At 34.2% G+C, this 16,687-nt stretch overlaps 1 protein-coding gene across 2 annotated transcripts; it reads right to left on the minus strand.

Annotated features, from left to right (window-relative positions):
* Window positions 1–3,992: 3,992 nt before the first annotated feature.
* On the minus strand, window positions 3,993–8,523 carry mmadhcb (metabolism of cobalamin associated Db). Of its 2 annotated transcripts, none has more exons than XM_057336063.1 (8): window positions 8,434–8,523; window positions 7,814–7,846; window positions 7,495–7,633; window positions 7,107–7,318; window positions 6,832–6,940; window positions 6,357–6,487; window positions 5,734–5,820; window positions 3,993–5,635 (listed from the first exon to the last, which is right to left on the minus strand). In XM_057336063.1, the coding sequence occupies exons 2-8, from the start codon at window positions 7,820–7,822 to the stop codon at window positions 5,441–5,443; spliced, it is 882 nt and encodes a 293-aa protein (XP_057192046.1). In that variant the 5' UTR covers window positions 7,823–7,846; window positions 8,434–8,523; the 3' UTR covers window positions 3,993–5,440. The 2 variants fall into 2 exon arrangements, 1 of the variants encoding a protein (XP_057192046.1); XR_008963132.1 differs by having other exon boundaries at window positions 5,599–5,635; window positions 5,734–5,901.
* Window positions 8,524–16,687: the final 8,164 nt, after the last annotated feature.

Consider the following 16,687-nt stretch of genomic DNA (forward strand, 5'->3'; position numbering starts at 1 on the left):
CTTTCATAGAAAACACGAACGGCAAAAGTACTTAGAATGAATGCTCTTTCTGAATGATACTTTGCTGGCTATTTGAGTCACACAAAGATATTTCTGTGTTTTGTTCCATTTTCCTAAACCCCTGCTATACACAACCACTGATTTTCCACCCAAACACAATACTTTCTAAATCTAGCCCTATTTTTTCACTTTTTCTGCTACAGTCTGCTAGTCAGAGTTAATAGCCACTAACAGAGCAATATTTATAGTAACGAATGACAATGCATATGTACACGAGAAGGATAACCCGAGGAACTAGATGGAAAAATTCCATATTAACCTCATATAAGAATTTAAAAAACAGATATAATCTAAATTCGTATCACTTAAATTTGGACATAATTTATATAGACAGGGTTAGCTTTGATTTTATGAGACAGATTTAAGGAGTAGTTGTAGCTCTTTGAAACAGCAGAAAAGAAGAAACCCAACTCTATTAAGCCACAAGAGGTCAAAGGTCAACACCCAGTACCCTTTTGGTCATTTGAGTCACAGATGGTCTGCAGGTTGGATTGAAGCAGGCTTTGCTCAGTATAGGGCGTTTAGTAACAGTCTGTTCTCGTGAGAACACGATTTATCTCACTAGAAATAAAGCTCTCCAATGACCTTCTAATAAAATGCTGGACGATAGAATAAAACAAAATAGCTGCTCCATCCTTTGCGTTGTGTGGTTTTATTTACACATCTTCATTACTTCTGTGACTTTTTATGTGAATATTCGAACCACACTTTTTCATATAATAAAGAAAAGACGTGTCAAACTTCAAATGAATCAAACTAATGGATTTGGAATGCCATGGGCATTTGTACATTAAGTTAAAGAAGTTTTTTTGTTTTGAGTAAAACATTCCAGTCAAATATTGACAGTCTCTCTGAAAGTCTCCAAGACAAAACAAACGTTGCCTTCATCCTCCTGCTTTCCTCCACTAATCCAGTTTCTCGGCTCATTCCCTGCCGATACAAAGTCAAATTTCCTCTCTAACGCTGACTTTCCAGATGAGCAGTAACATGTTTTTAATGATCAAGAGCGGCTGCAGGCTGGGTTTCAGGTACCTTGCCTGAAGTCCAAAGAATGACTCTCATTGTTGGAGGGCATAGCAGCATATCCTGTTCAGTATGGCCATGCTGAGATTTTAATTACTCCACTGCAGAGCTTCGGTATAGATTGAGCAGCAATGGAAACGAGCACAGCCCTTCTTTACTGTGGGAAAATGCAGACCGTCTGCATTCAGCATGACTGAGCCACGCGTAAGAATAAAGATGTACCATTCCATGAGCAACACTAATATCCAAACATATCTCTAAAACCACTTTCTAAGATTATAGTTGTATACTACTGCTCATAATATAAATATAAATGATGCACTACTGCATGTTATAGTATTAAATGTGGATTTTACAAGTACAACATTTGCTGATACAAGGCATACAAGATTCAGTTTTAAAGCTTGTTATTCTTTTAAGTTTAAAGGCTGGAGATTTTGTCTAGCACACAGGAACTAATGAATAGTCTCATGGGAACATCAGTGTGAGCAGATGGAGAGAGACCAGAGGATATCTGTACCTCAGAAACACCTGGTGACTGCCGGGCGAGTGGAGTATGTGCATTAATCCAAACACGGTGTGAATCTAGTAACAGGGTGGAGACAAAAACAGATAATGATGTAAGTGTGAAGTGTCTACAGAGGAAGTCTGAGACAGTGGGAAAATCTCACAGGATAGGATGGATGTCTGCTGTAGTGTTTCGGGAAGACTTGAGGAAGGATTGTTCTGAGTTAAGTGCAAAGTCATACTAAGCTGTTACCACAGCTTGAACATTTTAATGACTGAATTACAAGATGATTATAGATGATGAATTTATTCATCCCCTGGGGGAATAAAGGCTCAGGATAAACCAGAAATACGTGAGATGGATCCTAAAAATAGTTTGGTGTTATTGGAGAAAAACGAAGCTTTTAAAATTCAATTCAATTCAATTTTATTTATATAGCACTTTTCACAGTGTGAAATGTATCGTAATTTAAGACGTTTTAAATATTTTTACAGAAAACAAGAGAGCGCTGCAATGAGCTGCATTGCAAGCAGCACAAAGAAGTAAGATGAGATAAACAGCACAAAAATGTCTGATTCTAAAAGGCAAAAAACAAACAACAGTTCTTCCTAAGCATTTTTTTCTGTAAAAATATTGAAAACTTCTTAAATTACGCTACATTTACATAACAAGCAAACTGACCCAAGATATTGAGTCTTGTTTTATGAAAGAAGAATACATAAACTAGGTAAGCTTATGCTTAAAACTAAATTGTACATTAATCTACAGTAAATTACTGGCAAACCTGCTGCAAAATTACAGCAAAGTTTTACGGCGTAATACAAATTTATTTATTAATATTCAAGTCCAAGACAGCTTCTTTTTGGCCAGCAAAATAAATAAATAAATACATCTATATTTATAATAATATATCAATAATAAGTTTGCTTTTAAAATGTATTTGAATAAATATGAAACATTATGTAATTGGCATTTCAGCCCAATAATCATGCTTTAAGTCCTATACTATTTAATTTGTCTGCTTAAACAAATATTCACATTTTATAAAGAATATTATGAATTCTTTCTCATTATGTCTTTCTGGGTTTGCTTATTCATTACAAGTCTAAACTGTCTAAATCTGATCCTTAATTCAATGAAAATCCAGCAGAGAAAGCTTTAAAAGGATTACGAGTCAGAATAAACACAGCTAAATGAAAAGATGTACAAATCACATTAAATCTGGCATTACATTGGCTGCGGTTTGCTTTATGTACATCACAAGCCCCCAAACAGCACAGTCTGTGAGTCTCTGATGTGCCTCTAAATTATCACCTCTGCCAGATAACAAAAGTCAACAAGACCTGATAATGGGCACATACAGGAAGAAACTTAGGAAAATGAACCAAAATAGCACTAAGTTACTTCAGAAGAAACATGGAGCCTGTCCTCTATTTTAACCTTGCAAGTTTGTCCAACGCAAAGAAAAAAACAGTTATATCTCCTTAAACAGCAGGCATGACATGAGGCTCTTTGACCAAGCCAATGTAAATCTTTCTAAAAACAGGAAAGTGTTGGCAGATAACTACTGGGAATGTTCCATTGTCTGAACAGACCTCTGACACCAGGTTTCCCTTTGCTTTGCTGCCCTGGCTTTGGTCATCATCACCCACCTAACAAGAGACGGAGATCCCCCCAACCTCACCCACACAAATCACATGTTTTTAACAAGATATCTTTGAGTGATATCTGACATACTTAACTCTAATATTCAACATTGACAAATATCTCAACTTCTATGCACAGTTTAGTATATCTGAAGACATTTCATTTAATCAAAAATTCTGGGGGGGTGATTGGGTGGCTTGGCATGATTCATCAATAATTCATTACTCATGAAAAATAACAAGATGGCCTGGCCTAGATATCTAACCCCAATTAAAACTGAATGATTCTCACTTTGAATTATTCCACCACTGCAAATGCTTTTGTATATTTACATGTGCCCTTTTATGTAAGTGGTTAGATATTACTTTTGTATTTTTTTATTGCTGCAATTTATTATTATTTCAGTGTAGTTTTTCTTTATTTTCAGTTCATTTTAATATTCTCTTAATTTATGAAAATTTAATCAAATTAAGTTTAATCAATTTGACTTAATAAAATTAAGCTTAATTTTAGTGTCTCAACTTATTAAACTAATTTCAGTTTATTGCTTACTGTAGGCAGCAACATTAGCTTGTTTTTCAAATATGGCAGATATGTTTTTATTTTAATGAACAGAATTGTTATTTTTTTACTACAAAATAAAACAAGTTCTGTAATGTTTAAACATTTCAGAACATATTTACAACTATTTATGTTTTTTTTTTACATTATATGCAAATGCATAAATGACGCAAGAAAGATTGCTCCTCACATCTTCAAAGCAAAAGTACATTTTTTATTATACGAACAATAGATGTTATTATATCATATTAAATGCTATTGAATCCCATTGGAGAATATGCCCCCAATTTCACCAGCTTGGGGAAAGGTTTCAAACTGACAAAGGGGAGGAACAAAGTTTTAGGTGGACAATTATGCCTAATTGATAGTCATGTCAATCAAGATTGGTTGTCAGACATGCATGGGGTGAAGACTGACCACTGTCCTATAGGCCTAATTCATTATCCAGACAGAGCCTGTCTCTAAACAAGCACGTGCTTTGATTTGACCACACATCATGACAGTTATATGTATTTGGTAACTTTCTGTAAGCGGTTATGTCAATATACCATATCATTATTAAGAGACTTCAGAAAACAGAATCGTGCTTTTGTGTTGATCATATGGGTCTTATGATCATTCATTCATTCACAGCTCGTGCTAATGGAGAGTGAAGAACTGGCTAAATAATTGTGGTGTCAGAGTTTAAAGAAGACTGATTATAGCCCATCTGTTGTGACTCTAAATGAATTCTAATGGTACCCTGGAGACATTGACCCCAGCAGCTGCTACCTTTGCTAACCTCAAGCTAATCGGCCCAAAACATTCTCCATTTAGTTTAGAGACAGGCTAAGACTGCTAATGCATTTCATATTGAGGTAAACCATGAAACACCCCCTCAAATTGCAAAACATTACATTTAGAAAGTCTGCACACTTGCCACTGACTGAGTCATAAAAGCTTTTTTATCTTCGCAGCTTACATTTCTCTATAGTTTGATTAATGACAGAATGAAGAAGGTCAGATTTTAACATTAAGGTCAGTGGCTTCAAATTATTGTATAAATTATATAAATTACACAGTGGGAAAAACATTAGAAGAACATTAGAGAAAGTAGATCTCCTCCATTTATTATGTGTGAATATTATGGACCTAAGGAGAAAGTTTATGTTATTGAATTAAAGTCTAAAAGCCTTTAGTCATTTCTGATATATTTTAATTATTGTAACAGTTCTCACATTTTATTTAATATTAACATTATCAATTTCGTCAAGGATTCTATTGCATCACTGGAGCAGAAAACAATCTTAGCTTTGCAACCCATTTAAACCCACATTTTTAATGGACTTTCTCAGGGGCGTGTTTTAAAAAAGGCAACACAGGCAAAGACTTGCATTGAACATCCTACATGATTGCCTGACAGTGAATTTGACTCTGTAGCACAAGCCCCCACAGTAAAAGTTACACCAAAAGTGCCTCTTGTTCTACAAAAACAAAACACATCTTAGCACCAGTCATTGGGCAACTTCATATTGAATTGTAGATTTTAGTGTGTTTGATTTTGCTGATCAAGCATAAAGGTAAGGAACCATCCAAAGTTTATTTCTAGTGTTGCGCCTGACCATGTTTCCATAGCAACACAGCATCCTTAACTAATTATCTTCAGCTTCCTTGGAGCTTCTTCATGATTTGGCTGTCGGGTGGAGCAGTGGTGAACAGTGTGCCCACAAAAGCGTGCGTCCCCCATATCGTATGCCGGATCACTTTACAACAGCCCAGGTCTTCGATCTGAAAACCTAAATGTCTGTATCTTTCATCCGTTTCAAAGAGCGTGTTGTTTGTGTATGAGCCGAAGAACTAAGGACAAAGAAGGTCAATTTAATTGCAGTTGTGTTGAAATCTAAACAGCAAATTATAGACGTGTCAAGACTTCAGCAATAGTTTAGGCAACTTACTGCAAGGCCAGATGATGGATCTATAAAATCCGCCCAAAATCCTTCTTTTTGGAGAGCACAACATATCTCTTTTGCACCTTCAATAAACTGAATATAACACAGTTGTTAACACAACACACTATCTTGTATTATCAGGAAATAAACATCTTTCCTTTCAAAAGCAGTGGCCTGCAAGAAAAGAAAAGCAAAAAGTCACTCCAGCTTGGCCCCATTTCAATTAGACAGGAACTCACAGCAATGTGAACCAGACAGTAAATAACACACATTGCCAAAGGCATACATTGCTGAGTCACGTAACCTGCTCATGGCATGCACACACTGCAAGACACAATATATTTCTATCTATCTATCTATCTATCTATCTATCTATCTATCTATCTATCTATCTATCTATCTATCTATCTATCTATCTATCTATCTATCTATCTATCCATAGCCCTGTCTGTCTGTCTGTCTGTCTGTCTAGATAAAGACATTACAAGCTTGAATTAAAGCTTTTTATTTTTTCTGTTACAGTGAATCATATCTTAAGTAACACCTTATGCTAACTTGCATTACACATTATTCAACCCCAAGGACGTAGAGCACTGAAACAAAGGAGCTAAACAAGCAGATGAACTCACTTTAGCCAGCAGGTCTTCTCTCTCCTGGTCCACCTGCTCAGACCAGCACGTCATGTCACTCTGTGTCCTTTGAGTAACAGTGACCACCATCATTCCAGTCGACGGGGCATCAGGGAACATTGACTCAAAATCTAAAAAAAAAACCCCTGAATAGTACAGTATTCATACAATTCATACAGTACCTAAGGTCATGTTCATGCATTAACGTTGACAACAATACACCACATGGAGATGCTGCCCTCTTGTGGACAAATGTTATATTACATTTCAAAACGATATATACTGTATATGCAAAACTGTACATTTTGTGTATGTGCATTGCGTGTGTGCTGAAAGTTCAGGACAATATAAAAATATGTTTAAGTTATCTGTTTTTGCAAATAAACTCTTTATTTATTAACTTTAATACAGTGTCATTTTAGTAGTTTACTTTAGTAGTTTAGTAGTTGTCTACTGGACAAAGTAGCATACAGACCTTTCTTTAGAAGTTCAGGGCAGGATTGAACAGCACACTCCACATTGGAATTATCAAAATAATGCTCTACTTTACTGATCGTCTGTGCTGCATTTGTTTTGTCGGTTTCCTAAATACAAAAGAAGACAAAAATAAAATCATGAACCAAAGTTTTATTACTATTATTAACAATATTATTATGAGCATGATTAGAACTTAAATAATGATTCCAAGTATGAAGTTGTTTATACTTCCTGAGACCAAAATCAATATAAATAACACAAAAAGCATCGTACATGAAGCTCATTGATGAAATGGGCCAGGATGAAGCCGTGCCTCTCGCTACTGGACTGAGCTGTGAGCACATCAGGGATGTGGACGGGTACAGTTCTCTGTGCTGCTGTGCCCTCTAAATGACAGTCAAATCCCACATTACCCGGCAACTGGAAGCGTTTATCCTGAGGTCCAAATGGACCCATGTTCTCATCTGGCCACACTGTTCTTGGTGCTGTTCACAGGAAACAGAAAATAAACAGAGATTATTACCATTAAATTGCCACTTTGAACTCACTGTAACCTCTATGTGAAATATTCAGTTCTTTTTTTTTAAGACTATGGTATACCATTTATTCCTTTTCTTTTATTAGAAGATCATTTCGTATACAAAGCAACATAATCATTTACCAATGTCTGGAGTTGTGCTGTTCATATGTGGCTCATCTGAACCAGATGCCCCAGAGAAAGTTCTGGCCCCTACAACACGGTGAACAAGAACATGAAGCCCTGGTAGGTACGTAACCAGCCGAGCTCTGCTGCAGAGCACCTGAGAGAATAAAAGACACAAAAAGCATTTAAATCTGGCTTATGAGGCGGATTTACAGTAAACATTTCTATCATAGTGGCAGAATTGCAAACAACAAACATTCATGCATGTGTAAATCAGACCATAAGTTTACATATCTTGAAGCTATGCTGCATTTACTTGGACACAATATACACTTACACTGGTCATCCTGTTGGGCTTCTCCTGTTTATCCTGGATAAAAAATAAAATTTATTGTTATTTATTATAACAACTTGTATTTAAACTAATCTCATTGCCATTTAGAAACACAACGAAAGGCTTTATTGGATACCTATTATTGAGAAGATTTATGGCTTCATGTTTACAGCAAAACTGAACAACAGCCCAATAAATCATCAAAGCATTTTTTCCACATCATCTGTGGCAGCCTCTTATCACACATGATACAAACAATAATACTAATCATGTTGTTGGAAACATGTCAAAAACATGCAGGTGTATTAGACCAGCAGCCTATTAGGTTTTAACTAACTGTTAGAAGAATAAAGGTCACGAAAACAATAAAGCAAGAATATCAACTAATTAACCACAAATAAAGTAAGTTATTCTGACTAACGTGAATGTCATGTGAATAACACATAAAATGTAAACGTAGAGATAATGTCACATTTGACACTTTCGAAACATGTCTTATTAGCATTATGGCTAAGCTAAATCATAATCACTTCAGTAAAGTTAGTTCTAAATCAGTATTAAAACATATCTGGTACTCGCTAACAAATAATCATGAATCAAAATATGATTGAATTTGAGCCTACCTGTATCTTGATCAACTTATGTTAGCTAGCTATGCAAGTCTTGTTTAACCTTTTGATTACGTAAGAACGGAAACGTGTAGGGGACAAAATTATGCTTTAGACTTCATGAGGCGTTGCGCTGACTGATGTGAGTGCAACAATAAAGTACCGCGAGAGCTGTTTGCAAGAACGGGTTTTAAATCGCTCTCGCGGTACTCTGATGTCATAAACCAAACCGCTCTGCACTGCACCTGCACAGCGCTGTGAGAAGTCGACTACGTCAAGATATTGCGTGACATACATTACAGCTCCACTAGATGTCAGCAGATCTCTGTAACTGTGACATACCATTCAACATTATTTAACAATAGCAATTAAATCTCCAACTCTGCTTAGCGATTCAAACCGTAGAACCACAAACGACTATGACTTTCTTTGCACATTTGTTCTTTTAAATAAATAATCAAATATAAATTCTAATTAATCTTCTAACTAAATTAAAATTTCTAAATAAATTAAATTACATTTTCAAATTAAATTAATTTCTAATTTAATTTAATCTCATTTCTTACCATTTATAATAGTTTATGATTTATGGCTTTAAGAGGGCTATATTAAATACCCTAACAGCAGATGCATGTAATATGCAAAAACATAGGACCAAATAAAATTGTCCTCAGTCATGTCTAACTGTTTTTTTCTGTTTGACTGTTTTAGTTTTTTTTAGTGTTTTGCATTCCTCAAGAGAAATGCATTGTTTTCAATTTGCCATTTGTACTTTTACATCTATTGTGATAGTATTGATAGTATAGTAATAGTCTCAGTTGTCCTTAAAGGGATAGTTCACGCCAAAATAAAAAATTCTGTGATTTACAGTTTTTTTTCCCTACTATAGGAATCAATAAGGGATGAGATTTGTTTGGTTACTGACATTCTTTCAAATATCTTCTATTGTGTCAAGCAGAACAAAGACATTTATACATTGGAACAATCTGAGGGTGAGTAAACGATGACGGGAATTTTCATTTTTGGGTGAACTATCCCTTTAATCCACTCTGACAACAGTACTAATTTATAAATGCCTGTCATTTTTAATCCACATTGGAGATGCATTTGACATATGTTGTACGTATTCAACTGTGACAACTGTTATGATTTGCTGTTAGCAGTATGTGAAATAATGTATTTCTTCTACACTGCTACTACTGATTCTGCATTTACAGTGTTTGTTGAACATTTTTGACAACTCAACATAACTAAACTTTATTACAAAACTCTTTTCCTTTGCCAATGCATATACAGTATATTTTAAAGATTTTTGTGTGTATGTATACACATTTCAACAGAAATTATCAATTTTGGATAAAGTAAACTTAATAAAGCAAGTTAAATTATTCTGGTACAACAGCTGTAAAGAAATGGTTTTAGAGAATCCAGTTGGAATTACAGTTGAAAATCTGGTACCTATGACATGATGAAATTACTTTACCGTTACAAAATTAATTTGTGTTACATTAATGAGAAATAACACCTTGAATCAACAATGTTTTAAATAGTCTAATATAAATGATTTGGTCTGACACACAAAAATGAATTAAGGAAATGTAAGTTAGTTCAACACAATCTGATCAGTGGGACCAATATACGCATTAAAATTAGGTAAACGCAAAGGTTTTTTTTCAGCAGCATCTTTTGTCCTTTGAAATGTCATAAAATTCTCATTTATGTAGATTCTCGTTAAATGTCTAGATATTCTCGATTTGCTTCCTCAGCACTCGTCTTCTTAGTCTGAGATTCAGATTTTGTCTGTGATTATGTCAATTAATAATGTATGATGCAATTACGTCTTTCAAATGACAGGAGAAAAAGCTCCTATGTGGTATAAGCAGGCCAAATATGAATATGGTGATGGATTTTTTTTCTGTGCGGATTCTCTGCAATGTTATAATGAAATAATACTTATCTGTGGTCAAAAGTATTAACATTTTTTTTATTAGATAAGGTTATTTTTTATTAGTGGTAACACTAAAAAAGTGGTGCTATATATAGCACTAAAAGTGATTATTGGCTTGTAATCATAGGGGAACCACTTTAGGTGCAATAAATGTAAATGTACTATAGAACCATATCTTGGTGCTTCAGTGGTTCTTCAGCGGTTCTTTGGAATGATTGAGGTGCTATATCGCACCACTTCGGTATAAAGAACCTGTGAAGCCCCTGTATGGTTCTTCAGCGGTTCTACATAGCACCTCAGTCATCCCAAAGAACCTCTGAAGAACCTCTGAAGAACCACTGAACCACCAAGATACGGTTCTATATAGCACATTCACATTTAGTCATTTAGCAGACACTTTAATCCAAAGCGATTTACAAATGAGGTAAACAATAGAAGCACTTAAAATGGTTCCCGTATGATAACAAGCCAAGAATCACTTTTAGTACTATATAGTTCCATTTCTTTAGAGTGTGCACATACATTCATTTTGGAGCGCTTTGCACAACAAATATGTGCACAATAAGTATGTGCTCTGTGGTTTTACACATAAAATCAACATTGAGTTATATATGTTGAAACAAAAAAGTTCCTGGTTACTGCTCAGTCTCTTCTTGTCTCTTCCAAGAATTGATTCTAAAAATTGTTTGGTAACTTTGTACAGCACTTCTGATGTGATTGCCTCCCTAAGATGAATGGTTTTCCCTGTTTTTTGAAAACATTGTCTGCTAAATGCCTTTAGTGTAAACTTCTGCAGTTTTCTACAAGTTCTGAACAAAGACAAACAATTGTCCTATAGGGTGGGTATATTTGTGTCCTTAAAACCGTCATTTTGTCGTTCTCCATTTTGGGTCAGTTATATCTGTACTAAGACTAGAAAAGTATGAAAAAATATCCTTAGAGATAAAACAGAGGTCACCCTGCAGCACTGAACTCCATTACCACAAGTCTGTCAGTCTAATGATCGAATCATTGAAGAGAAACCCGTCTTATAAAAGCTGTAGCAAAGCCAAAAGGGTTTCTCTTCAACAAAAGGCACCATTTGAAAACTGCAGCACTGCACTTAGTCCAATGGGATGTAACAAACGTAACAACAGCTCCAGGTTGTTCTGCAATATCATTTTTGTGGTACTCGAACAGCCATTTGTCTGCCATGTCTTTGATGTGTCATGTTATTTTCCTGCTGGAAAATGGTATATATAATTTCATAAACAGAGATTTTCACATTACACAAGACAAGGTTGTTTATCATTGCATTTACACTATCATACAAATGTACAAACATAAGAAAACACAAGACTGTGAATAGGTCTAAGTATAGAGAAAATAAAAAGATAGTCCACATACAGTAGCCGTTCAATGTCAAAACATCATCGTCATTTCTTAAACCACCAGATGAACCGGTTGACTCAAAAATTCTACTCAGTACCATAAGCTGAAGGCACAAATTTCTTACTAGAGCATGAAATAGGTGCTTGTGGTAAAAGGGTATGGTTTTTGATGTTTGATGGATTATCATTTATCAAAACCTTTCATCTGCCCTGGAAGGTCCCTGGGGACTAACGTATAATCCATCACAGGGATAAACAATAGTTGATACTGTCAGTAAGTGCCAATACTGGCCTAAACCCATTGGCACTGGCTCACAGAACTTGTTCCACAAGTAAAGTAACAGTTACATGGGGAATATTAGAGGAACTAAGCTCCTTTGATACTGTACTTTTTACAGTGTGAACTGCAGTTCTTTCATTGGAGCTGAAGTGAAAATGTATGTTTGAAATTGTAAAGGACCTGCTGTGAAATAATGACTTTTTAATAAAATAGTCTTCTAAAAATGTATTGTTACTGCATTTAAATGTGGTTTGAAATTCATCCAAAACTGATTTCCAAGACATTATTTTTTAAATCTGCTTTAAATTTTCCAATATATGATTGCGACATAATTTTATTCTGTCAAATTCTGCCAAAAAACTGTCATATATCAAAGATATTGTGTTAGGATAAAACCTGGGTTCCTTTTCTTTTATTCCAAGGTTTTAATTGCAAGAAAACAGTTCAGCCTTGTGAAGCATTCCCAAAAGATTCCTTAATACTATATTCTTTAACTTAATTGCTTCATGTTTCTTAATATATCTTTATTACAGTGCAATAAAATTAAAAACCTCCAACGGTTTTCATTCATCTTTATTTAATCTCCAGCGCTGCGATTGTTATTCATGCATGAAGCTCTACTGAAAAAGCTATGCAAAAGAGTTGACTGTATAGGTTTGGAATCAGGGTATTTGCTTTGGTTTGACCTCACATCACTTATTTGGGCACCAAGAACATGTGTAATGACAATCGTGGCTCTAGAACATGAAGATGTTCTCTTGTCGATTCTTTAATTTGCTTAATATTGCTAGGCAGTTATGTGACAGTTTAAAAACCTTAGTTGAAGTTCTTGGTCATTATTCTGCTGCTGTACATCTTTTTTTAATCTGTAACCCCAACCACAATTCACAAAATGTATTGAAAAGCTTTGATATTACCACTGCCTGCCTGTGATGTTCCAAATAAAGCCAGTGGAAGCTGACATAAATACTGTTTTTCATTTTTATTTATTTAGAAAATAAATATGTCAAGGAAGAAAATAACTATAATTACAAACGTTTCTATTGAAAACAGACTGTTTTTAAACAATGTTTTGTATGATTTATCCAATAAAAGTAAATATTATATCATGTGTACTTTGTTATTTTAATTTGTTTCATGGCTTCATGATGGGAAAGAATAGATGCCAAGCAGATTATCTGCTTTTCAAACCCTTTCGCTCCTGCACGGCTGGTTAAGTAAAAATGAGAAAATGCGTTCTTTTATTATATGCGCAGTTGTCTCGAAAGAAAAGAGGCCCATGACTTATGTTTAACTTTCACATTCCAGAGACTCTCAACGTTTGTTATTGTAAATTGGGGTGGTCCAGTGGGGGTTGCAAATAACCTTTTTGATAAATAGCGTTATCAAATCCATATGTTTCCACTCACAGCAAGCAAGTCACCGCTATACCTAGCAAGTTTTTGCTTTGGCACAGAGCACATGTGGTACTTCTGCTCTGTCAGCTCGAAGCTACACCAGCTGTGGTAAAACGTTTCTTGGGACAGAAAAGGAAACGATAGAAACATGTAGGTGATGAAGACATACAAATACACTTCACATGGTAGTTTCTAACAATGCCAAATGTAAATACCATTCACAGTTACTGTATGGTATAGAGGTCTTTTGCAATACATAATACAATCATTTTTACTATCTTCACAAAAATAAGTGGAAAAATAATTTGCTTTTTTGCTGTTTCCATATGTGAGCAACATTCTAAAAAGTGATTTCCCAATTTACGAAGAGTTGTAAATGATCCAGGAAGGAGACAATTCTTGTTGGTTGACTGTAAGGATGTGGCATTCAGTCATGGAACAGCTTCTTGCTTTGGCTGTCCTCCAACCTATGAACATTCCTCTTCTGGGCTGTGCTCTTAAACTGCTGCTGCTGACACAGAAGAACAGGAGGGTCCTGTTATCTTCAGCATATATAAAACACATGTACACACAGAAGAAAATAAGATTTAATCTGGTTTTTCAATGAAGTGCCAAATTAAAATCATTTTGTTTCTGTGTTGTTTACAAACAGAAGATCTATAATTACAAATTACAATTAGAGTTATGTGGATATTAATGTGGAACACTATTTAATTAATACAGATTATCACAACAAATGGTGAAGTTTGACTGAAACTGTATGTACAGAGAGAATAAACAAAACAAAGGATTTGTATATGTTTTGATGTTGGATGCAAGCTTGTGGAGCCAGTGATATTGCGAAACTGTGTTGGAACAAGAGAAAAACCCAACCACAAGACATTCTTCTCACATTTCATCAAAAGCTTGCTGCCCTAAAGTTGAAAATATGGCAATTTCCTCTTTAAATATGTTGTAGATTGACCTTGCGCTGCAGTGAGTGCAGACGAATGAGGAATGTCTTCAGGAGCAGTGTTGGGTGTAACTAGTTACTAACAGTGTTGGGTATAACTAGTTACTAAGTAATTAGTTACTGTAATTGAATTACTTTGACTTAAAAAAGTAAAGTAAGGGATAACTCTTATTTGGTCTGTAATTAAATTACAGTTACTTCTGATGTAACTGAATGAAATACTGTGTAATGTATACAATAGTGGAATTGACATTAAAATTCAAAATCTAACTTAAAAATGCATGCTTTAATGTATCTTTCTCACATTTGTTATACAAGTCAGTTAATAATTGTAGTAATTAGTAATAAGTAATAGTAAAAGTAATTAGTAATAAGTATTTAAATACTTTTTGTAGAGAGTAATTTGTAAAGTAATCTAATTACACTATTGAATGTGTAATTAGTAACTAGTAATTAATTCAGAGTAACTTACCCAACACTGGTTACTAAGTAATTAGTTATTGTAATTTAATTACTTTTCCCTTGAAAAAGTAAAGTAAGGCATTACTCTTATTTTTTCTGTAATTTAATTACAGTTACTTCTGATGTAATTAAACTAAATACTTTGGGATGTGTGTGCAATAGTGGAATTGACATGAAAATTCAAAATCTAACTTTAAAATCCGTGCTTTAATGTATAATTCTCACATTTGTAATACTTTGGTCAGTTAATTATACTACTTTATGTAGTTTAATATTATTTATTTGAATGAATTAAATAAGCCGTTTCATGTCTATCCTTGAATCACTTAACTAATTAAGGTGGATATAGGATATAGAAAGTAATTAGTAATAAGTAACTAAATACTTTTTGGTGAGAGTAATTTGTACAGTAATTACACTATTGAATATGTAATTAGTAACTAGTAATTAATTACTTTTTCAGAGTAACTTACCCAACACTGCTCAGGAGGCACAGATTCCAGCTAATAGTTCATTATAGTTCTTTGTTGCATATATCAAATGTGATAACCTATTAATCACATAGTGCCCCAAAACAAAAATTCTGCTGTTCAAATCTAGCTGTACTGTATATGACTCTTTCTGCTGTGGAAATGTATAGGCAGTTTTGCATCAATAAGTGGAAGTCAGTAGCGGCCAATGTTGCTTGGTTACCAGCATTATTCAAAATATCTTCTGTGTTCTGCAGAAGGAAGGAAATCACAAAAGTTTCTGATGACATAAGGTTGAGTAAATGATAAAAGAATTTTCATTTTAGGAGGAACTGCCTTTAATTCAAAACTCACACATGAGCTTGACATATGATTACAATCTGCTCATTTTTGCCTGTTAAATGACTACAATGACTTGAAAATTCCATCATGGTCACAATAATGAGTCATGTTTACAGTAAACCTTCACTGTAAACCCGAATAAGTTGGGAATACTCAAAAAATTTGAGGTAATCAGTTACATCAAATTTTTTGAGTTATGATGTTCCCAATTTTAAGTAAGCAAAACTAGTAAGTTTTGAGTTTGTTGTACTGTTGTTGACTCCTTTTAATTTTGAACAATTTTAAGTAAGCAAAACTAGTAAGTTTTGAGTTTGTTGTACTGTTGTTGACTCCTTATTTCCTTTCTAAAAACTCATAAAATAACACTTCATTTCAAAATTTACTTTCCTAATGCAGTCTCACGCAAAGCATGCTGGGAACTGAATTTCATTCTCAACAAATCATCTTGAATTAACTATTTGAAATTAAGTTAAACTAACTCAAAAGTAAGAATTAGTTACAGGAACTCAAAACATTTAAGTTAGGAATTTTTTTTATATAAAATTAAGTTTACACTACTTAAACTGTTTAATTTCTTTGAACATTCGGGTTTACAGTGTTGCAGTAAATGTTTTTAAAGCTCAACAAACTATACACAACAACACAGCAATATGAGGACCTAAATAAAACTCTAGTGACATTATGGGCTCCCATCAGTATAACAACTGGAGTGAAACTTTTATTTTAAAAGCTAACAGGAATATAAAATGTCAGTAATTGCTTTTTTATTCAGTTTTATGTCATATTTCTTTGTTTTGATTTTTTTCTCAAACTTTTGGTAGCCTACTCTTGGTAGCCTAATTATTATGAAGGATTTACAGATTAAAATATTACAGTATGGCTACTTAATCATAAATAAATATAACAGGCTAGTACAGTACAATGAATGAGCCTACATCACAGTCTTTAAAAATGCCTTCATTCACATCTGCATTGGTTTAGACTCTTGACATAAATCCTCATGTTGCAGGTTCTGTCTCTTCGGTTGCCTTTATCATTTTTAAATGAA

The sequence above is a fragment of the Triplophysa rosa genome, linkage group LG6 (genome assembly GCF_024868665.1).
Source record: "Triplophysa rosa linkage group LG6, Trosa_1v2, whole genome shotgun sequence".
NCBI classification, from domain to species: Eukaryota; Metazoa; Chordata; class Actinopteri; order Cypriniformes; family Nemacheilidae; genus Triplophysa; species Triplophysa rosa.

Excerpts from the sequence above, each read along its gene's own strand:
- mmadhcb (XM_057336063.1), bottom strand. Across the intron at positions 6,941-7,106 it reads ATTTCATCAATGAGCTTCAT|GAAACCGACAAAACAAATGC; the intron begins GTACGATGCTTT and ends TTTTGTATTTAG. Across the intron at positions 5,636-5,733 it reads ATCCATCATCTGGCCTTGCA|TTCTTCGGCTCATACACAAA; the intron begins GTAAGTTGCCTA and ends CTTTGTCCTTAG.